The 25,024-nt window shown below is 42.8% G+C and overlaps 1 protein-coding gene across 1 annotated transcript in view; it reads right to left on the bottom strand.

Moving 5' to 3' along the window:
• Positions 1-25,024, bottom strand: part of tnfsf10l (TNF superfamily member 10, like) — an 80,907-nt gene that overhangs the window by 27,339 nt on the left and 28,544 nt on the right. The window contains exon 2 of the mRNA XM_014207390.3: positions 22,741-22,890. Within this exon, the coding sequence (XP_014062865.1) occupies positions 22,741-22,890 (150 nt within the window). The remainder of the gene's footprint in view (positions 1-22,740; positions 22,891-25,024) is intronic.

Here is a 25,024-nt window from a genome sequence, read left to right as displayed (position 1 = left end):
AGTGAGGATTATCTACAACGTTTGGAGAAGGCTAGCTGAGGAGGGGGGTCACGTATAACACACATGCAAGGAGCAGAGGAGAGATGGATAAATTAACAATTTGGATGACTATGGATCAGATGAGTGGAGGAGAGAAGGAGAAAGGAGAGGAGGATGGATGAGATACGAGGATGACTATGGGTCAGATGAGTGGAGAAGAGGGGGAGAAAGGAGAGGGGGATGAATGAGAAGGACTATGAGTGCTGTATGGTCTCCTTGTCTCTAAGGTGTTAATAATAGATTATACCAGCCATGTCTGGTTAAAGCCACATGTGCCTAAGAGATTAGAATGAATGAAGGAACACCAGTGTTCTCTTCAAGTTGACCTGACATACTTGTTCCCTTCAAGTAAAAAATAAAATAAAAATCAACTTATTTAACCAGATAGGCCACTTGAGAACAAGTTCTCATTTTCAACTGCCAACTGGCCAAGATAAAGCAAAGCAGTGTGACACAAACAACACAGAGTTATACATGGAATAAACAATCGTACAGTCAATAACACAATAGAATAAAATCTATATACAGTGTGTGCAAATTAGGTAAGATTAGGGAGTTAAGGCAATAAATAGGCCGTAGTGGCAAAGTAATTACAATTTAGCAATTAATCACTGGAGTGATAGATGTGCAGAAGATGATCTTGCAAGTAGAGATACTGGGGTGCAAAGGAGCAAAAAAAAACAAAAAAACAATATGGGGATGAGGTAGTTGGATGGGCTATTTACAGATGGACTATGTATAGGTGCAGTGATCTGTGAGCTGCTCTGACAGGTGATGCTTAAAGTTAGTGAAGGAGATATGAGTCTCCAGCTTCTGTGATTTTTGCAATTCGTTCCAGTCATTGGCAGCAGAGAACTGGAAGGAAAGGCGGCCAAAGGAGGAATAGGCTTTGGGGATGACCAGTGAATTATACCTGCTGGAGTGCATGCTACGGGTGGGTGCTGCTATGGTGACCAGAGAGCTGAGATAAGGCAGGGCTTTACCTAGCAAATACTTATAGATGACCTGGAGTCAGTGGGTTTGGCGACGAATATGAAGCGAGGGCCAGCCAATGAGAGCATACAGGTCGCAGTGGTGGGTAGTATATGGGGCTTTAGTGAGAAAACAGATGGCACTGTGATAGACTGTATCCAATTTGCTGAGTAAAGTGTTGGAGGCTATTTTATAAATGACATCGCTGAAGTCAAGGATCAGTAGGATAGTCAGTTTTACGAGGGTATGTTTGGCAGCATGAGTGAATGATGCTTTGTTGCGAAATAGGAAGCCGATTCAGATTTTGGATTGGAGATGCATGATGTGAGTCTGGAAGGAGAGTTTACAGTCTAACCAGACACCTAGGTATTTGTAATTGTCCACATATTCTAAGTCGGAACCGTCTAGAGTAGTGATGCTGGACGGGCGGGCAGGTGCGGGCAGCGATCGGTTGAAGAGCATGCATTTAGTTTTACTTGCATTTAAGAGCAGTTGGAGGCCACAGCAGGAGAGTTGAAGCTCGTCTGGGAGTTAGTTAACACAGTGTCCAAAGAAGGGACAGAAGTATACAGAATGGTATCATCTGCATAGAGGTGGATCAAAGAATCACCAGCAGCAAGAGCGACATCATTGATGTATACAGAGAAAAGAGTCGGCCCGAGAATTGAACCCTGTGGCACCCCCATAGAGACTGCCAGAGGTCTGGACAACAAGCCCTCCGATTTGACACACTGAACTGTATCTGAGAAGTAGTTAGTGAACCAGGCGAGGCAGTCATTTGAGAAACCAAGACTGTTGAGTCTGCCGATAAGAATGTGGTGATTGACAGAGTCGAAAGCCTTGGCCAGGTCATTGAAGACGGCTGCAGGGTACTGTCTTTTATCGATGGCGGTTATGATATCGTTTAGGACCTTGAGCGTGGCTGAGGTGCACCCGTGACCAGCTCGGAAACCAGATTACATAGCAGAGAAGGTACAGTGGGATTCGAAATGGTCGGTGATCTGTTTGTTAACTTGGCTTTCGAAGACCTTAGAAAGGCAGGGTAGGATAGATATAGGTCTGTAACAGTTTGGGTCTAGAGTGTCTCCCCCTTTGAAGAGGGGGAATTTGACAATTTGTTTATCTTCAAGTTGACCTAACTTGTTCCCTTCTAGTTGACATTACTGTACTCTTTACAGTGAAGCATCAGTGTCACTGCCCTTTAGTAGCTCCCATGGAGGGTGTCTAGCAATGGAGCATTGGTCTTTAATGGTCTCCAACCCTGGTACAGGAGAGCTACTGTATGCAGGCTTACACTGGCACATCTGATTCAGCTAAACAACTAATCGTCAGGAGCACAAAAAGGTTTCAACCTTTTGGTCTTATCTAAGGCTATAGGACTTCCGTTTACATTCCTAAGCACTAATGCATACATGCCATCACTAATCCCTCTCCTGCCTTCTCTAAGTTTTCCTCCCCTCCCTCTCCTTCTCCATACACTCTCCTCTCCCTCTGTTTCAGCCATCTCTTTTCAGAAATGTGTAATCTCTCTAGTTCAAGCCACTATCCCCACCTGCTTCAAGATTTCCACTAGCATCCCAGTGCCCAAGAAAGGGAAAGTAACTCAACTGAATCACTACTAACCTATAGCACTCACCTCTGTTATCATGAAGTGCTTCGAGAGGCTAGTCAAAGATCACATCACCTCCTCCCTCCCTGACACACTTGACCCTCTCCAATTTGCCTATCGCCCTTACAGACCAACTGATGACGCAATCGCCATTGCACAATGCCCTCACCCTTCTGGAAAAAAGGAATGCATATGTGAGGATGCTGTTCATCGACTACAGCTCAGCCTTTAATAACATAGTACCCTCTAAGCTCACCACAAAGCTCATGGCCCTGGGTCTGAACTCCCTATGCAACTGGGTCCTGAACTGCCACCAGGTGGTGAAGATAGGCAACATTATCTCCTCGACACTGATTCTCAACCCAGGGCCCCACAAGGGTGCGTCCTCAGTCCACTCCTGTATACCCACGACTGTGTGGCCTCATTCAGTTCCAACTCCATCATCAAATTCAGAGTTCCAACTCCATCAAATTCGCTGATGACCTGAAAGTTGTAGGCCTGATTACCAACAACGACGAGGCGGCCTACAGGGAGGAGGTAGGCACTCTGACGGCATGGTGCCAGGTAAACAACCTGTCCCTCAACATCAGCAAAACAAAGTAGTGGATTGTGGCCTTCAGGAGGAACCAGGCTGGGCACGCGCCATCCTCATCAACAGGGAGACAGTCAAAAACTTAAAGTTCCTTGGCTACACAACTCCAAGCAGCTGAAATGGTCAAATTACAAGGACACTGTGGTGAAGCAGGCATGACAGCGACTCTTCAACCTCAGGATGCTGAAGAAATTCTGCCTGTCCCAACGGGCCCTCAGTGTTCTACAGGCGCAACATTGAGAGCATACGGTCGGGCTGCATCACAGCCAACTCCATCGCCGCGGATTGCAAGGCAATACAGTGGGTGGTACGCTCAGCCGAACGCACCATTGAGTGCACACTGACTGTCCTCCAGGACACCACCAATATTTTATTTATATAATTATTTAATATTACATGTATTGCTTTAATTTCATTTTGACCTTCATTGTTGGAGCGTGGACCTTAAGATGTTCCCTGTAATTACACCTGCAACCCTGTACATGTGACTATTCAAATTATAATCTAATAGCTCTCGTTCTCTCCCTGTGCTTCAGCCCTCTCTCCATACCCCACATCTGGAACCACAAAAAAGGTGTTACATCTAACACACACAGGAGGTCCAGCGGACACGAAAAACACTGTCCCCTTTCTTTTGTTGTCTCCATTCCTCTATTTCTCTCCATTCCTTAGTCTTCCTCTCTTTCCCCTCTATTCCACTCTCTCTCCTTCCCTCCATTCCGCTCTGTTCCTCTCCATACAGTAAATAAGTCTGTGTTCCACGGTCAGGAATTCGACTACGTCATAGAAACTTACTCTCTCTCCCAGTGATAATAACTACCAGGTGTGTCCGCTACATGTTCTAAAGAATGGAATGCCTTCGTGAAAAGTAGGTTGAGTCTTTTCTTTCTCTTTTTTCCTTTTCAATTTCCCTCCTCTGTTCTTCTCCCTCTCTCTCGCTCTTCCATCATTCCCAGACTCTTCCATTTATCTCTCCTCTCCTCTTTTCATCCATCAATCTCTTTTATTTAACTTATCTCCATTGATTAACCTCCCTCCATTCTCTACCACCTTTCTTCATCTATCACTCACTTTTCTTTTTCTCTACCCTGCCTCTCCATCATCAAGTACGAGGACAGATTTTTAATTGCGTTATTCATCGTTGTGGCAATAGGCCTAACCAATCACAGCATTCCGTGGATCTATGTTAATACACTTCATGTCTCCGAGTGTGATTGTGTGTGCCCGCAGTGTGTGTTTGTGTGCGCGCGTATATGTATGTGTGTATAGTATTTGTGTGTGTGTTGTTGTCCATGTGTTTCACATTAGGATCTAGAATGCCTCTGTCTCTGCTGATAGATAATGGACTACAGCCGCTCTCAATTAGCACACAGATTTGATGACCCACTGGGAGTGTGTGTGTGGGCGTATGTGGGAGAACCCCAAAATACTTTCTTACAGACAGAGAGAGAGTGTGTCTATAGGAAAGGCAATGCATTACACTGTGTCTTAATGACAGCTATCGAGAGTTCAAGCTAAAGTGCGTATGTGTGATTGTGTGCATCCACTTGCTCAATCGCTCGAATGTGTATCTTGGATAGGGAGATATAATATATTCCATATTAACAGTGGCTATGTGAGGGCTCTAGCAAAACGGTTTGGTTAAAGCTAGGCCAGTTTTTCAGCTCAAGTGTTTTATACAAAGACAGAATCTAACACAGACCAGCCAAAGCTCCACAGAAAACCATTGGCACTCATTAGCCTGAGTATTTTCATGCAAGAACACGGAGCAGAAAGAGCAAGCCAAGTGCTGGGTTTGGCTTACGCTACCCTAATGTTAGCCATATAGCCTAACACTTGTTAACCCTAATTGAAAAAAAAAAAGCCTTGCCCTAGTTGCATAGAACATTAAGTGTTTCCCTTAAGGATTTACCTTAAGGAATAATTTTCCCTTACCTTAGGGAATTGTTTAAAGTGGAATTGACAAGAGTTTTAGCAACATAAAATCTGTTCATATACACACAGGTAGAATAGGACACTTTTTATTTAAAAAAATTGACAAGCGAACACTTAGATGGTCATTTTCAAAAAAAAATTCATAGAATGTTTGGGAATGACTTATAGTAAGGCATTTGTGAAAATTCAACATGCAATGTAGAGTAGGAAAGCGGCCATGCGTTTGGACAATTAATAGACACTGCAGTAAATAAAACCTAACAAACTTGTCCAGGACCGGAGTCTAAGCAGACATAGCCAATCAGAGCTACAGTAGGCCTATATGCAAATAAGCCATTTGCCACAATGGCCTGAAATCAATCATTTGAACTGGAATGTGTGTTTACAGGCAGTAGCAACAGTTTGAATTCAGCTCATTAGAACGCATTTGCCAAAAGCCACCTTCATGGATATCAGCAAATATGTGAATACTACGGGTGCCCTCTTACGTGTGGGAACTTCACAGTTCTATTGATCAAACAACCAGGAAAAGGTAGGCTCTCTCCCCCTCAGCTACCTATAAACATCAACTACGAGATCACCAACTAATGCTAGACAGAGAGAGGTAAGCTAAAATCTAACCAGGGAACATTAGATAAATCCACTCAAACATTTTAAACCGAAGTCAGAGTGCAACATTTTCATAGCGTAGCTAGGACTATTGCATGTACACTTTCGCCCGCTGCATGCTGTAAATGGGACAAACGAAAGCAGCGTAATTTAAGTTAAATTCACAGATGCGCATCAGGCTGTAAGTTCATATAGTAGATGACTCAACTGTTGTCTCATTTATACTCGCTTGTGTGTTCTATTCGGCCTGCGAGGCCTTGTGTTTGACACGTGTGCTAGCCTATTAGCCATGTTATGACTGACTTGTGATCATTGCCCTTGCTAGTTTGATTGTATTGACATCCCCAGCCTTAGTTACAGTCGTCCATTTTTCTTCAAAATATTGAGTCATTGAAACTGAAACGGTGCATCCCGAATGGGTGGAGGCAGCAAACAATGTACAAGGCCAGCTGTGATTTACAACCTGATAGCAATATTTTTGTGACAACCAAGAAATGTATTGGTGAATTAAACTCAGCAAAAGAAGAAACGTCCTCTCACTGTCAACTGCGTTTATGTTCAGAAAACTTAACATGTGTAAATATTTGTATGAACATAACAAGATTCAACAACTGAGACAAACTGAACAAGTTCCACAGACATGTGACTAACAGAAATTGAATAATGTGTCCGTGAACAAAGGGGGGGGGGGGGGGGGTCAAAATCAAAAGTAACAGTCAGTATCTGGTGTGGCCACCAGCTGCATTATGTACTGCAGCGCATCTCCTCCTCATGGACTGCACCAGATTTGCCAGTTCTTGCTGTGAAATGTTACCCCACTCTTCAGCCAAGGCACATGTAAGTTCCTGGACACACCACACCATGACGGACCCTCCACCTCCAAATCGATCCCGCTCCAGAGTACAGGCCTCGGTGTAATGCTCATTCCTTCGACGCTAAACGCAAATCCGACCATCACCACCTGGTAAGACAAAACCGCGACTCGTCAGTGAAGAGCACTTTTTGCCAGCCCTGTCTGGTCCAGCAATGGTGGGTTTGTGCCCATAGGCAACGTTCTTGCCGGGGATGTCTGGTGAGGAGCTGCCTTACAACAGACCTACAAGCCCTCAGTCCAGTCTCTCTCAGCCTATTGTGGACAGTCTGAGCACTGATGGAGGGATTGTACGTTCCTGGTGTAACTCGGGCAGTTGTTGTTGCCATCCTGTACCTGTCCCGCAGGTGTGATGTTCGGATGTACTGATCCTGTGCAGGCATTGTTACATGTGGTCTGCCACTGCGAGGACAATCAGCTGTCCATCCTGTCTCCCTGTAGCGCTGTCTTAGGCCCCTCACAGTACCGACATTGCAATGTATTGCCCTGGCCACATCTGCAGTCCTCATGCCTCCTTGCAGCATGCCTGAGGAACGTTCACGCAGATTAGCAGGGACCCTGGGCATCTTTCTTTTGGTGTTTTTCAGAGTCAGTAGAAAGGCCTCTTTTGTGTCCTAAATCTTCATAACTGTGACCTTAATTGCCTACCGTCTGTAAGCTGTTAGTGTCTTAACGACCGTTCCACAGGTACATGTTCATTAATTGTTTATGGTTCATTGAACAAGCTTAGGAAACAGTGTTTAAACCCTTTACAATGAAGATCTGTGAAGTTATTTGGATTTTTACAAATTATCTTTTAAAGACAGGGTCCAGAAAAAGGGACGTTTCTTTTCTTGCTGAGTTTATATTAATCATGTATTGAACTGCATCCATCTATTCTGCCAACAATGCCTTACTGTACGTCATGGAATTTTTTGTTAAATAGAACCTATTTTTAAAACCTCTTATGAAGTTAGTTTTGAAGCATAAACTGGGAATTTGATATTTTTAACAAATATTATAAATTTCTGTTTCATATCTGCAAAGTAGTTAACATGCTGTCAGTTCCACTTTAAGGGCGTTGCACAGAGCCCCTAAACGTTCCTTAGGTAAGGGCATAATGTCAAAAGTGCATAATGTCAAATGTGCATAAAGATGGCAGAACTCAGATATGACATTGTTTTGGCACGATCCAGTGAGTTTGTAAACTACGGTGCGCGACATGGTTCAATGTGCTAATAAATCAGCACAAAATAACGTTTCGGTTTTTCACATTGCCTGGATCTTGAAGCTAAAATTGGGATCATGTGTTCTCAGCTAATATCCTTATAAAAAAATAGTAATGGAGAGCAATGTACAATACAGTTTTCAAGAGGGGAAGTAATATTTTACAAGTATCTACTTTTCTTCTCCAAGAACTTGGGCTACAATACAGTGGGTGCAGTCAGGCAGATGGTCATTCTGAATGAGACATTGTGTAGCCTCAGGGGGTTCGCTTTGGACAAGCTCAGTCTCATACATCCCCAATCCAAGTCAATTAACAGGCACATACATTCACATGCACACTCGTGCATGCACAAACAAATATATACATGCACACTATCCAAGTAAATTTACACCACAAGAAATAAGACATTCCATTTCTATTACAACTGGCGACAGGACTGGCGATAAGACAATTGTATAATTGTGGTGGAACGGTGACTGTCAGAGTGTGTGTCTGTATTGAAGTGGAGAAGTAAGGAAATGAGGGGGATGCAGAAATAATCAGACACCAACACAGATGAGGAATGCCTGTGGTGGTGTCTGTGTTAAGGTAGTGTGTGGTACAGACTATGACTCATCATTAAACTTACTGACTCAGTAGAAATCAAGGTAATCTGAACCAAAAGCAGACCTATGTGACCCAGGGTCCATATGTATCAAGCACCTGATTAGGACTGCTGATCTAGGATATGGTGGTCCTGACTGCCATGTAATGTTATTCATTGTGATCTAAAAGGCAAAACGGATCTCCGATACAGATGGCCCGAGATCTATGTGACTCATTGTACTACCAGAGATGGCTGATTTAGGTTGTGTTGATCTATGATGGTCAGACTCTGTGAATGGTGCCCCATATTTTAGGGGCAAGCGAGCTCAACTGAGTGTGTGGTTACGTGTGTATGTGTGGCTTTTGACTGTGTGTGCACGCGTGTTCACATGTACATGTTACATGGGTGTTAAAAACCCCATTAAATGGAAGACACCATATAGCTTTATGAAGGATCCCTAAACATGACAGACGGAACTAAATCCAAACACTTTAACCCAATGCTGTCAAACCCAATGCTCTCCTCACAGTAAATTTGCGATCTGATTTTTAACAGTGTTAAATGTAACACTTTCTTAGAAATTATATGTGACCATTTCATACAGTGTGAAACTAATACTTTTCAAAGTGTTGATAAACCAACACCCCAAGAGTCTTGGGTACATAATACCATGGGTGTTACAAATTTCAAATCATTGATGATGCTGTTACACTTTCTCAGTGTTAGGGAATCAAAAAATGTGGTGTTACAGTAACTTTTTTCGGGGGTGTTGTTTTAACAGAGGTACCAGTACCACCCATGACTATGTTTGCTAGTGACAGAGACATGATTGTTGCATTCAATGGCTTTCAACCTGTAGCCTTAACCAAGTGAGTGCCTAAGTGAATATTTTATCATAAATATTTTATTTATGACAATACATTTTTTTATTTATTTTTTTACAATACTATACTTTGACAGCCAGCTTTACCCTAACACAGTTGTTTGAAACTTCTGGTTTGCAGGCCACATCAGCAAGTCACATTATATTGGCTGACAAAGTGTTATATAATTCCTATTGGAATCCAGCCAGAGTTAGGATAGCCAACAATTGGAACTTTAAACACCCGCAACTGCAGTTAGAATGACTGCCAAGGTTGGAAAGATTTATAAATAAGACTACCTAATAGGCTTGGGCAGTATCCAGATTGTCATACCTATATACCAACCTTGTGCCATACCAGGATATGCGGTAATACTGGCACTGAACACAAGGGGCGCTGTTTTCGAACTCCACTGATAGCATTGCTATCCTTCGGATTACAGAGTAACAAGTACATGTAACATCTCATAAAGAATGCTAACTAAATGCTAACGAGCGCATTGCAAACATTTTGTACAGTTTCTGACCTAAACTATAGAAATATACAAGTAATTCAAAACACAGTTTGCTGCATGCATAAATAAAAATTTGCCAGAAAGGCTCCTGATCCAGGAGCGGATTCTTTGCTGTTATCAAGCGAATGCTTAATTTTGGAAGACGCTAACCCTTAGCTAGAAAGCTAACTAGCTACTAAATTAGCAAACCAAATGCACAACTGCAAAGCATTTAGTACATTTTAGACAGTTAACTTAATAGCTATAAAATATCTATATGGCAAACATTTAGTTGTGAATTCCATACTGTATTTAGATCACCTGGCGCATGCTGCACAACAATGAGTGACTCAGAAGGCTCCGGTCTCTCGCCTTTGTGTGCTTGTAAACAAACACCACATGACTGGGGACTACTTTAAGCTTCATAATAACGTGAACGGTGAAATGAAGAACGCAATGTTCTTTATCTCCTAACGTATTGCACAACTAGACTGCAGGTATTTACTTAAAGTACCTACAAATATTCAAATTTATTTAAAAAACTTCAAAGAAATCATTTCAATGGTATTGAAAAACCATCCCGTGGCTTTTTCCAAATACCCCGGTATACCGTATATACTTTCGTAATAGTTTCTGAATGCACTGTATATATTTACACTCCGGACTCTGACATTGCTGGTCCTAACATTTCTATATTTCTTAATTCCATTCTTTTACTTATTGTCACGTCCTGACCAGTATAAGGGGTTATTTGTTATTGTAGTTTGGTCAGGACGTGGCAGGGGTGTGTTTGTTTAGAGTATTTTGGGGTTTGTTGGACAATGTTCTTATTTAAGAGGGGTGTTTGTTTAGAGTGTTTCGGGGTTTGTTGGGTTATGTTCTTGTTAGTCTATTTCTATGTTAGTTCTAGTATGTCTATTTCTATGTGGTGTTTGTTGGGTTGACCTTCAATTGGAAGCAGCTGCTCCTAGTTGCTTCTAATTGAAGGTCCTATTTAAGAGGGGTGTTTTTCTATGGGATTTTGTGGGTAGTTGTTCTTTGTATAGCTGTAAGCCTTACAGGACTGTTTATCGTTGTTGTTTTTTGTATACGTGTGTTTTGTTTTGGTTTTCCTTCTTTCTACCTAATAAAAAGATGAGTATACACACTCCCGTTGCGTTTTGGTCCAATCCATACGAAGCCCGTGACACTTATAGATTTGTGTGTACTGTTAGATATTACTGCACTGTTGGAGCTAGAAAAACAAGCATTTCACTACACCAGCAGTAACATCTGCAAAATACAAAGCACGTGTATGTGACCAATAACAGTTGATTTATGTGATAATGAGGTCCCTCTCATTTCGTTTTCAAAATCAAAGAGTTAACGTAAATTAACTCAACACAGTCGAGTTAGTGGTGATTCCACTGTGATTCAAATAACACTTCATTTATTCACTGCAGGTGGTGTTGATGTCAATCCCACTGGTGGAAACCCCACTAGAATCAACACTCAGATACAACACTCAAAAACACTTTTTACCCTAACACTTAGATTTAACACCAGTAAATTTGCTGTGCTCTCACACAGAATGGAATGTACGTAGAGGACCTTCATGCTGACAGCCAGTGGAATGTTCCCTGAACACCAGTGTTATTCAAATAAATAGTGGATTGGTCTGAGTCAGCCAATCTGCACCTAGTATTTGGCTCGTCAGTTGTACAATGTATAATTTAGAACTATTTACCGCTTCAATGTCACACACACAAACACACACACACACGGGGCACATTGGCTTCCTCAGACCAATCCACTATTTATTTGTAGAACACAGGTGTGAATCTATATGATTATTTACAGTCCTTCGACTTGGCCACACAATAGAACTCTGGCGTGATAGAATTCAAAAATATAATTTTTTTACAGGTGATGACAAAGGCATAAAATGAATGCCAAGCGTCAGATCTGGAGGAAACCTGGCACCATCCCTACAGTGAAGCATGGTGGTGGGAGCATCATGCTGTGGGGATATTTTCAATGACAGGGAATGGGAGACTACTCAGGATCAAGGGAAAGATGAATGGAGAAAAGTACAGAGAGATCCTTGATGAAATCCTGCTCCAGAGCGCTCAGGACCTCGGAAGGTGAACATTTGCCCTAGTCAACAACCCTAAGCACACAGCCAAGACAACGCAGGAGTTGCTTCGGGACAAGTCTCTGAATATCCTTGAGTCACCCAGACAAAGTACAGACTTGAACCCGATCAAACATCCCTGGACAGACCTGAAAATATCTGTGCAGCGACACTCCCCATCCAGCCTGACAGCGCTTAAGAGGATCTGCAGAGAAGAATGGGAGAAACTCCCCAAATACAGGTGTGCCAAGCTTGTAGCGTCATACCTAAGAAAACTCGAGGCTGTATACCACAACCCCTTGGGCCTTATTGCTTAAATATCTACTGTAGGGATAGGGGGCATAGCCTATATCTGTGAGGTCTTATCTTAGAGATGTATGCCTTGATGCCCTTGGCCAGTTTGATGCAGGGCCCTATCTAGGGAATAAGTTGTGTCTGTGTTCGTCTTACCTTAGATGTACAGTACCAGTCAAAAGTTTGGACACACCTACTCATTCAAGGGTTTTCTTTATTTTTACTATTTTCTACATTGTAGTCAAAACTATGAAATAACACATATGTAATCATGTAGTAACAAAAAAAAAGTGTTAAACAAATAAAAATATATTTGAGATTCTTTAAAGTAGACACCCTTTGCCTTAATGACAGCTTTGCACACTCTTGGCATTCTCTCAACCAGATCATGAGGTAGTTACCTGGAATGCATTTCAATTAACATTTATGTGTTGTTCGGGTCTGTGGGACCAATTTTCAATGTTTACTAAAGTAAAAAGGTTTTTTCAACCTGAGACACATTGGCCTTGGCTCATTTTCTGTGAATAACATGTAAAATAACACATCGTCATTGAGTGCACACTGTGCACCCCCCTAAATATTTACATTACATATGTGGTGTCCGGGTCCACTGGACGGAAATAAAAGTAATAAAAGTGTGGAAAAGTGTGTAGGTGAAAACAAGTAAAAATTAAACAAAAAGGTTTTCTGTGTGCCTTCACTCTTGTCTTCCTCCTCTCTGGGGCCTGCTGTTTCAACATAGCACCAATAACCTGTCTCACTCCCTGCCTGTCTGCCTGTCTCCCGCTTTTCTCGCTCTCACTTTACCCTTTGTAGTGTGTGAAATTACACAAATGTCTTGCGGGAACCTGCACACTTATTACAATACATTATTTCGATACATTGTAAAAAATTCTGTATTTCCCACACTCTACCCCAGCCAGGTGCAAATTGGGGGAGGGACAAAACAAATAAATACTTTGCATGTGTGGCTCCTTACGACAATCAATCGGTATGGCAAAAAAGAATCTCTGCTCAGAGGGCCTGAGAAATATTTTTGCAAAGAGAGAAGCTAGTGTGGAAGGAGCGTGTCCCACTTCGGAAGATGAAGAATTTTCAGAATATGAGGATCACGTCTCTGTCAATTCGGAGTCTGACAGTGAGTTGGAAGAAGAGGAAGAGATTGACACTCAGCCAACCCCAGGACCTCCCCGTCAGCAGTGAGCCCCAGGACCAGCCTCATTTACATGCATACTTTGGGGTTCAAATCAAATCAAACTTTATTTGTCACATGCGCCAAATACAACAGGTGTAGACCATACAGTAAAATGCTTACTTAACCAACAATTAAGTTTTAAGAAAATCCCTAAAAGATGAGAATAACAAATAATTAAAGAGCAGCAGTAAATAACAATAGCGGGGCTATATACAGGGGGTACTGGTACAGAGTCAATGTGTCAATGTGCAGGGGGCACCAGTGTCGAAGTACTTGAGGTAATTATGTACATGTAGGTAGAGTTATTAAAGTGACTATGCATAGATAATAACAGAGAGCAGCAGCAGCGTAAAAGGGGGGGGGGCAATGCAAATAGTCTGGGCAACCATTTGATTATAATCTTCATCCGGCACAGCCAGAAAAGGACTAGCCACCCCTCATAGCCTGGTTCCTCTCTAGATTTCTTCCTAGGTTTTGGCCTTTCTAGGAAGTTTTTCCTAGCCACCGTGCTTCTACAGCTGCATTGCTTGCTGTTTGGGGTTTTAGGCTGGGTTTCTGTAGAGCACTTTGATATATCAGCTGATGTAAGAAGGGCTATATAAATTAATTTGATATGATTAGCTGTTCAGGAGTCATGGCTTGGGGGTAGAAGCTATTCAGAAGCCTCTTGGACCTAGACTTTGGCGCTCCGGTACCGCTTGCAGTGCAGTAGCAGAGAGAACAGTTTATGACTAGGGTGGCTGGAGTCTGACAATTTTTAGGGCCTTACTCTGTCACCACCTGGTATAGAGGTCCTGGATGGAAGAAAGCTTGGCCCCAGTGATGTACTGGGCCGAACGCACTACCCTCTGTAGTGCCTCGCGGTCGGACGCCGAGCAGTTGCCATACCATGCAGTGATGCAACCCATCAGGATGCTCTCGATGGTTCAGCTGTAAAACCTTTTGAGGATCTGACGACCCATGCCAAATCTTTTCAGTCTCCTGAAGAGGAATAGGTTTAACTTGTGTGCTTGGACCATGTACGTTTGTTGGTGATGTGGACGCCAAGGAACTTGAAGCTCTCAACCTTCTCCATTACAGCCCTGTCGATGAGAATGGGGGCGTGCTTGGTTCTCCTTTTTCTGTAGTCCACAATCATCTCCTTTGTCTTGATCATGTTGAGGGCGAGGTTGTTGTCCTTGCACCACATGGTCAGGTCTCTGACCTCCACTCTACAGGCCGTCTCATCGTTGTCGGAGATCAGGCCTACCACTGTTGTGTCATCGGCAAACTGAATGATGGTGTTGGAGTCGTGCCTGGCCGTGCAGTCATGAGTGAACAGGGAATACAGGAGAGGACTGAGCACGCACCCCTGAGGGGCCCCCGTGTTGAGGATCAGCGTGGTGGATGTGTTGTTACAGTGAGGGAAAAAAGTATTTGATCCCCTGCTGATGTTGTACGTTTGCCCACTGACAAAGAAAAGATCCATCTATAATTTTAATGGTAGGTTTATTTGAACAGTGAGAGACAGAATAACAACAAAAAATCTAGAAAAACACATTGATTTGCATTTTAATGAGGGAAATAAGTATTTGACCCCCTCTCAATCAGAAAGATTTCTGGCTCCCAGGTGTCTTTTATACAGGTAACGAGCTGAGATTAGGAGCACACTCTTAAAGGGAGTGCTCTTAATCTCAGTTTGTTACCTGTATAAAAGACACCTTTCCACAGAAGCAATCAATCAATCAGATTCCAAACTCTCCACCATGGCCAAGACCAAAGACCTCTCCAAGGATGTCAGGGACACGATTGTAGACCTACACAAGGCTGGAATGGGCCACAAGACCATCGCCAAGCAGCTTGGTGAGAAGGTGACAACAGTTGGTGCGATTATTCGCAAATGGAAGAAACACAAAAGAACTGTCAATATCCCTCGGTCTGGGGCTCCATGCAAGATCTCACCTCATGGTGTTGCAATGATCATGAGAACGGTGAGGAATCAGCCCAGAACTACACGAGAGGATCTTGTCAATGATCTCAACGCAGCTGGGACCATAGTCACCAAGAAAACAATTGGTAACACACTACGCCGTGAAGGACTGAAATCATGCAGTGCCCGCAAGGTCTCCCTTATCAAGAAAGCACATATACCTGCCCGTCTGAAGTTTGCCAATGAACATTTGAATGATTCAGAGGGCAACTGGGTGAAAGTGTTGTGGTCAGATGAGACCAAAATGGAGCTCTTTGGCATCAACTCAACTCGCCGTGTTTGGAGGAGAGGGTATGCTGCCTATGACCCCAAGGACACCATCCCCACCGTCAAACATGGAGGTGGAAACATTATGCTTTGGGGGTATTTTTCTGCTAAGGGGACAGGACAACTTCACCGCATCAAAGGACGATGGACGGGGCCATGTACCGTCAAGTCTTAGGTGAGAACCTTCTTCCCTCAGCCAGGGCATTAAAAATGCGTCGTACAAAATAAGCAGGGGATCAAATACTTTTTTCCCTCACTGTACCTACCCTTAGCACATGGGGGTGGCCTGTCAGGAAGTCCAGGATCCAGTTGCAGAGGGAGGTGTTTAGTCACAGGGTCCTTAGCTTAGTGATGAGCTTTGAAGGCACTATGGTGTTGAACGCTGAGCTGTAGTCAATGAATAGCCTTCTCACATACGTGTTCCTTTTCTCCAGGTGGGAATGGGCAGTGTGGAGTGCAAAAGAGATTGCATCATCTGTGGATCTGTTGGGGCGGTATGCAAATTGGAGTGGGTCTAGGGTTTCTGGGATAATGGTGTTGTGAGCCATGACCAGCCTTTCAAAAAATGTCAGGGCTGCAGATATGAGTGCTACGGGTCGGTAGTCATTTAGGGAGGTTAGCTTGGTGTTCTTGGGCACAGGAACTATGGTGGTCTGCTAGAAACATGTTGGTATTACAGACTCAGATGGGGAGAGTTTGAAGATGTCAGTGAAGACACTTGCTAATTGGTCAGCACATGCTCGGAGTACACGTACTGGTAATCTGTCTGGCCCAGCGGCCTTGTGAATGTTGTCCGGTTTTAAAGGTCTTACATCGGCTGCGGAAAGCGTGATCACACAGTCGTCCGGAGCAGCTGATGCTCTCATGCATGTTTTAGTGTTACTTGCCTCGAAGCGAGCATAGAAGTTATTTAGCTCGTCTGGTAGGCTCGTGTTACTGAGCAGCTCTTGGCGCTGCTTCCATTTGTAATCTGTAACAGTTTGCAAGCCCTGCCACATCCGACGAGCGTCAGAGCCGGTGTAGTAAGATTCTATCTTAGTCCTGTATTGACGCTTTTCCTGTTTGATGGTTCGTCGGAGGGCATAGCAGGCTTTCTTATAAGTTTCCAGGTTAGAGTCCTGCTCCTTGAAAGCAACAGCTCTCTCCCTTTAGCTCAGTGTTAATGTTGCCTGTTGCCTTCTGGGGTATGTACGTACAGTCACGATGTCCTCGATGTACTTATTAATGAAGCCAGTGACTGATGTGGTGTACTCCTCAATACCATTGGAAGAATCCCGAAACATATTCCAGTCTGTGCAAGCAAAACAGTCCTGTAGTTTAGAATCTGCTTCATCTGACCACTTGTTTTATATACAGAGTCACTGGTGCTTCCTGCTTTCATTTTTGCTTGTAAGCAGGAATCAGGAGGACAGAGTTATGGTCAGATTTGCCAAATGGAGGGCGAGGGAGAGCTTTGTATGCATCTCTGTGTGTGGAATAAAGGTGCTCTAGAATTGCTTTCCCTCTGGTTGCACATTTAACATGCTGGTAGAAATGAGGTAAAACTGATTTACGTTTCCCTGCATTAAAGTCCCCGGCCACTAGGAGCGCCGCCTCTGGATAAGCGTTTTCCTGTTTGCTTGTGGCGGAATACAGCTCATTGAGTACGGTTTTAGTCCCTGGCTCGGTCTGTGGTGGTATGTAGACAGCAAGAAAAATACAGATGAAAACTCTCTAGATAGATAGTGTGGTCTACAGCTTATCATGAGATACTCTACCTCAGGTGAGCAAAACCTTGAGGCTTCCTTGGATATCGTGCACCAGCAATTGTTTACAAATATGCATAGCCCCCGCCCCGTGTCTTACCAGAGGCTGCTGTTCTGTCTTGCCGATAGAGTGTATAACCCACCAGCGTTATGTTCTTAATGTCTTCCTTCAGACACGACTTGGTGAAACATAAGATATTACAGTTTTAATGTCCCGTTGGTAGGATATACGTGCTTTCAGTTTGTCACATTTATTTTCAAGCGATTGAACATTAGCTAGCAGAACGGAAGGCATGGGCAGATTAGCAACTCGTCGCCTGATCCTCACAAGGCATCCTGATCTCTTTCCGCAAAACCTACGTTTCCTTTTCCGGCGAATTACGGGGGATCTGGGCCTGGTCGGGAGTCCGCAGTACAGTTGAAGTCGGACGTTTACATACACCTTAGCCAAATACATTTAAAAACTCAGTTTTTCACAATTCCTGACATTTAATCCAAGTAAAAATTCCCTGTCTTAGGTCAGTTAAGATTACCACTTTATTTTAAGAATGTGTAATGTCAGAATAAAAGTAGAGAGTGATTTATTTCAGCTTTTATTTCTTTCATCACATTCCCAGTGGGTCAGAAGTTTACATACACTCAATTAGTATTTGGTAGCATTTCCTTTAAATTGTTTACCTTGGGTCAAACGTTTTGGGTAGCCTTCCACAAGCTCCCCACAATAAGTTGGATGATTTTTTTCCGATTCCTCCTGACAGAGCTGGGGTAACTGAGTCAGGTTTGTAGGCCTCCTTGCTCGCACACGCTTTTTCAGTTCTGCCCACACATTTTCTATAGGATTGAGGTCAGGGCTTTATGGTGGCCACTCCAATACCTTGACTTTGTTGTCCTTAAGCCATTTTTCCACAACTTGGCTTGCAAGTATGCTTGGGGTCATTGTCCATTTGGAAAACCCATTTGCAACCAAGATTTAACTTCCTGACTGATGTCTTGAGATGTTGCTTCAATATATCCACATCATTTTCTTACCTCATAATGCAATCTATTTTGTGAAGTGCACCAGTCCCTCCTGCAGCAAAGCACCCCCACAACATGATGCTTCCACCCCGTACTTCACAGTTGGGATGGTGTTCTTCGGCTTGCAAGCATCCCCCTTTTTCCTCCAAACATAACGATGGTCATTATGGCCAAACAGTTCTATTTTTGTTTCATCAGACCAGAGGACATTTCTCCAAAAAGTATGATCTTTGTCCCCATGTGCAGTTGCAAATCGTAGTCTCGCTTTTTTATGGCGGTTTTGGAGCAGTGGCTTCTTCCTTGCTGAGCAGCCTTTCAGGTTATGTCAATATAGGACTCGTTTTACTGTGGATATAGATACTTTTGTACCTGTTTCCTCCAGCATCTTCACAAGGCCCTTTACTGTTGTTCTTGGATTGATTTGAACTTTTCACGCCAAAGTACATTCTTCTCTAGGAGACAGAACGCACCTCCTTCCTGAGTGGTATGATGGCTGTGTGGTCCCATGGTGTTTATACTTGCATACTATTGTTTGTACAGATGAACGTGGTACCTTCAGGCATATGGAAATTCCTCCCAAGGATGAACCAGACTTGGAGGTCTACAATGGGTTTTTTCTGAGGTCTTGGCTGATTTCTTTTGATTTTCCCATGATGTCAAGCAAAGAAACACTGACATTTGAAGGTAGGCCTTGAAATACATCCACAGGTACACCTCCAATTGACTCAAATTATGTCAATTAGCCTATCAGGAGCTTCTAAAGCCATGACATCATTTTCTGGAATTTTCCAAGCTGTTTAAAGGCACAGTCAACTTAGTGTATGTAAACGTCTGACCCACTGGAATTGTGATACAGTGAATTATAAGTAAAATAATCTGTCTGTAAACAATTGTTGGAAAAATTAATTGTCCTAACCGAATTTCCAAAACTATAGTTTGTTAAGAAATTGGTGGAGTGGTTGAAAAACGAGTTTTAATGACTCCAACCTAAGTGTATGTAAACTTCCGACTTCAACTGTATATCCCTCGCATCCTACTCATTGAAGAACTCCGTCTAATTTGAGGTGAGTGATCCAACTTCTGATGTCCAGAAGCTCTTTTCGGTCATAAGAGACGGTAGCAGCAACATTATGTACAAAACAAATTACGAACAACAGAAAAAAACTAAATAGCAAGGTTGGTTATGAGCCGATAAGACAGCAGCCCTACCCTCCGGCGCCATCTTGTATTCTTATCCTTGCTGGTGTTTTCAGATCCAATGGGGAATCCACAGAATCCTTGTGGGATGCAGCAACTGGCAGAGAACTTTTCTGTGCAACAATGTCTCTGGAAACTTCCACATTACTTCCAGGATTATCCGATTCGATAACCGAGACACCAGATCAGCTTGGCGGCAGAGAGACAAGCTAGCTGCAATCAGGTCAGTGTGGGAAAAGTGGGTGGACCACCTTGCCCTGTTTTACAACCTTGGGCCCAACATTACTGTTGAAGAGCAGCTTATGCCATTTAGTGGCCGCTGCCCCTTCAGGCAGAACATACCGTCTAAACCTGCAAAATATGGAATCAAGATCTGGGCTGCCTGTGATGCTGCTTCATCATATGCGTGGAACTTGCAAGTGTATACGGGAAAGCCAGATGGAGGAGCCCCTGAGAAATACCAAGGGATGCCGGTAGTCCTGGACATGACACAGGGACTCCGTGTCCAGAACATCACATGCAATAACTGTTTTACTTCGCACAAGCTGGGACAGGAGCTCCTCAAGAAGAAGCTGACAATGGTAGGAACCATACAAAAAAACAAGACAGAGCTCCCACCTCAGCTGTTGAATACACGGAACAGGTCTAATAATTCCTCTAAGTTTGTGTTCACAGCCTACACGTCCCTAGTGTGCAGCATACCAAAAAAAAAGGCAAACGTGGTAGTCATGAGCACGCTGCATAGGAATGGGAGAATCTGTGCCCGGGAACATAAAAAAACAGAATTCATAATGATTAAAATGTCACAAAAGGAGGGGTGGACAATTTAGACAAGCTGGTGACTGGCTACAGCTGCAAAAGAAGAATCCTACGCTGGCCACTTGTGATATTCTTCAATATCTTGGACATCTCGACATACAACGCGTTTGTCATCTGGATGGCGTTGAACCCAGATTGGAGCAGAGGGAAGCTCCAGAGAAGATGGCTCATTCTCGATGAGCTGGGCAAGGCATTGGTAAGACCTCAAATCCACAGGCAACATATCCCAAGGACCCCAGCTTCTGCAGCCATCGTGAGGAGGATTCAGGTGCCCCATCTGCCCGACCCATAGAAACAACACCTCCAATACCGGAAGAAAGTGTGGGTGATATTGTTGCATGTGTGTGTGTCTGACTCTCTTACCTTGGCCTGCAGTAACTATACATGTGCGTGAGATGTTAGTAAAATTCCTGAAGTGTTTTCATCATTCTAGATTGTAGCAACAACAAGAAGCGCTGTGATGTGTGTGGACCCAAGAAGGACAGGAAGACAGTACACATGCATCAAGTGCAAGAAATACATTTGTAACACACACAGTAAAAAAAAAAACTATGTCCCTCATGTGGTGTGTAGACAGGCCTTAATTTGTGTTCAATGGGGCTCATTTATCATTTCCATAAAATACTGTATGTAAAATGTGTCCTTCCGGTTTGTTCAGTTCCAAGCAATAAACATCAATAGTGATGAAAATACTTGTTTAATTTATATTTGTTCAAGATAAACATGATTTATTCTACCGATTTCTTGAGCATAAGTTTTTTAATTTTAAATAAATTAATAGCACCTATTATTGATAAATGTGATCTAGCAGAGGTAAATGGCAAATATTAACCATGTATGCTGTCTATATTGCTTGTAATTGATATCAGTCAACATCTCAGTATTTTTACGTAAATCGTTATGGCTGTATTGTTTTAAAAACCCAATAATGTTGTGGGTCCATCAGACACATGAACATTGGGTAATTAACAAAAACATGGAAAACACACAAGAGTTTTAACAGGTGTGCCTTGATAAAAGTTAATTTGTCGAATTCCTTTCCTTCTTGATGCGTTTGAGCCAATCAGTTGTGTTGTGACAAGGTAGGGGTGGTATACAAACGATAGCCCTATCTGGTAAAAGACCAAGTCCATATTAGGGCAAGAACAGCTCAAATAAGCAAAGTCATGAAGGTCAGTCAATGCGGGAAATTCCAATAACTTTGAACGTTTCTTCAAGTGCAGTCAAAAACCATCAAGCAGTATGGTGAAATTGGCTCTCATGAGGACCGCCACAGGAAAGAAAGACCCAGAGTTACCACTGCAGCAGAAGATACGTTCATTAGACTTACCAGCCTCAGAAATTGCAGCCCAAATAAATGCTTCACAAAATTCAAGTAACAGACATCAACATTAACTGTTCAGAGGAGACCACGTGAATCAGGCCTTCATGGTCGATTTGCTGCAAAGAAACCACTACTAAAGGACCAATAAGAAGAAGAGACTTGCTTGGGCCAAGAAACACGAGCAATGGACATTAGACCAGTGGAAATATGTCCTTTGGTCTGATGAGTCCAAATTTGAGATTTTTGGTTCCAACAGCCGTGTCTTTGTGAGAAGCAGAGTAGGTGAACGGATTATCTCTGCATGTGTGGTTCCCACCGTGAAGCACGGAGGAGGAGGTGTGATGGTGCTTTGCTGGTGACACTGTCTGTGATTTATTTAGAATTCAAGGCAAACTTTAGCAGCATGGATACCACAGATTTATGCATTGATATGCCATCCCATCTGGTTTGTGCTTAGTGGGACTATCCTTTGCTTTTCAACAGGACAATGACCCATCACACATCCAGGATGTGTAAGAGCTATTTGACCTGGAAGGAGAGTGATGGAGTGCTGGCCTCCACAATCACCCGACTTCAACCCAATTGAGATGGTTTGGGATGAGTTGGACCGCATAGTTAAGGAAAAGCAGCCAACATGTGCTCAGCATATGTGGGAATTCCTTCAAGAATGTTGGAAAAGCATTCCAGGTGAAGCTGGTTGAGGGAATGCAGAGTGTGCAAAGCTGTCATCAAGACAAAATGTAGCTATTTGAGGAATCTCAAATATATTTCGATTTGTTTAACACTTTTTTGGTTACTACTTGATTCCATATGTGTTATTTCATAGTTGTAATGTCTTCTCTATTATTCTACAATGTAGAAAATAGTAAAAATAAAGAAAAATCCTTGAATGAGTAGATGTGTCCAAACTTTTGACTGGTACTGTAGGTCTTGATGCCATCAGCCAGTTTTATGCAGGGTCGTATTGTAGTGCACTATCTAGGGAATACGTTGCCATTGAGCCCTACATCTGTGTTCTTCTTACCTTAGAGATGTAGGCCTTGATGCCCTCGGCCAGTTTGATGCAGGGCTCTCCAAACAGCTGAGCCAGGTTCTCTGGGATGTCTTGGTCTTTATCCAGAGCATTTAACAGACTGAGACACTTCAGCTCCTCTGTTACACCCTGGCTACGCACCTACAGGGAGGAGAGAATAGGAAAACTTGGGTTACTAGAGATAGTATAAGTGTACGTAGCAGTAACAAAGCATTCAGCAGACTGATACACTTCAACTGCTCTGTAATGCCCTGGCGATACATTTTTTTATTTTTTATTTAACCTTTAACTAGGCAAGTCAGTTAAGAACAAATTCTTATTTACAATGATGGCCTAGGAACAGTGGGTTGTTGCCTTGTTCAGAGGCAGAATGACAGATTTTTACCTTGTCAGCTCGGGGATTCGATCTAGCAACCTTTCGGTTACTGGCCCAACGCACTAACCACTAGGCTACCTGCCGCCCCAGCTTTGCTGGTGACACTGTCTGTGATTTATTTAGAATTCAAGGCTAACTTTAGCAGCATGGCTACCACAGTATTCTGCAGCGATACGCCATCCCATCTGATTTGCGCTTAGTGGGACTATCATTTGCTTTTCAACAGGACAATGACCCATCACACATCCAGGCTGTGTAAGGGCTATTTAACCTGGAATGCGATGCGATGCATCTACAGGGAGCAGAGAATAGAAAAGACTTAGCGTGACATAAAGCCATATAAGCAATGCATAGAGTGATATAAAGCATTCAACAGACAGAAACTTTAGCTCCTCTGTTACGCCCTGGCTACGCACCTACAGGGAAGGGGACAGGGAAAACATATTTTAGGAGAGGTAGTGTAAGTGTTATAAGTGTGACATATGGCATTCATAGGCACTTTGAATGTCACAATCAATGAGCGATTGCGTCAATGGTGGCAGACCAACAGCAAGATGAGAACAAGATCGGTCATTTTATGAATGTTAGTGCTTTCTAGAGGTCGACCGACTATGATTTTTCAACGCCGATACCGATACCGATTATTGGAGGACCCAAAACCCCGGTACCGATTAATCTGACGTTTTTTTTGCATGTATTTATTTATTTGTAATAATGACAATTAAAACAATACTGAATGAACACTTATTTTAACTTAATATAATACATCAATAAAATCAATTTAGCCTCAAATAAATAATGAAACATGTTTAATTTGATTTGAATAATGCAAAAACAAAGTGTTGGAGAAGAAAGTAAAAGTACAATATGTGCCATGTAAAAAAGCTAACATTTAAGTTCCTTGCTCAGAACATATGAAAGCTGGTGGTTCCTTTTAACATGAGTCTTCAATATTCCCAGGTAAGATGTTTTAGGTTGTAGTTATAATAGGAATTATAGGACTATTTCTCTCTATACGATTTGTATTTCATATACCTTTGACTATTGGATGTTCTTATAGGCACTTTAGTATTGCCAGTGTAACAGTATAGCTTCCGTCCCTCTCCTCGCTCCTACCTGGGCTCCAACCAGGAACACATCGACAACAGCCACCCTCGAAGCAGCGTTACCCATGTAGAGCAAGTGACGTTTGAAACGCTATTAGCGCGCACCCCGCTAACTAGCTAGCCATTTCACATCGGTTACACCAGCCTCATCTTGGGAGTTGATAGGCTTGAAGTCATAAACAACGCAATGCATTGCGAAGGGCTGCTGGCAAAACGCACGAAAGTGCTGTTTGATTGAATGCTTACGAGCCTGCTGCTGCCTACCATCGCTCAGTCAGACTGTTCTATCAAATCATAGACTTAATTATAACACACAGAAACACGAGCCTTAGGTCATTAATATGGTCGAATCCGGAAACTATCATCTCGAAAACAAAACGTTATTCCTGTTACATTGCACAACCTTCAGTGTTATGTCATAATTACGTAAAATTCTGACAAATTACCCAAAGTGTTGCATATACCCTGACTGCGTGCAATGAACGCAAAATGACACAATTTCACCTGGTTAATATTGCCTGCTAACCTGGATTTCATTTAGCTAAATATGCAGGTTTAAAAATATATACTTCTGTGTATTGATTTTAAGAAAGGCATTGATGTTTATGGTTAGGTACAGTCGTGCAACGATTGTGTTTTTTTCGCAAATGCGCTTTTGTTAAGAAAGGCATTGATGTTTATGGTTGGAGCAACGTGTACCTAAGCGATTATATGCAACGAAGGACAGGCTAAATAAAGTTGTAATATCATCAACCATGTGTAGTTAACGAGTGATTATGATTGATTGATTGTT

This window comes from Salmo salar, chromosome 07 (assembly GCF_965601325.2).
Source record: "Salmo salar chromosome 07, fSalSal1, whole genome shotgun sequence".
NCBI classification, from domain to species: Eukaryota; Metazoa; Chordata; class Actinopteri; order Salmoniformes; family Salmonidae; genus Salmo; species Salmo salar.
Note: the sequence above shows the minus strand (reverse complement) of the source record. Positions and strands in the feature narration are given on the sequence as shown.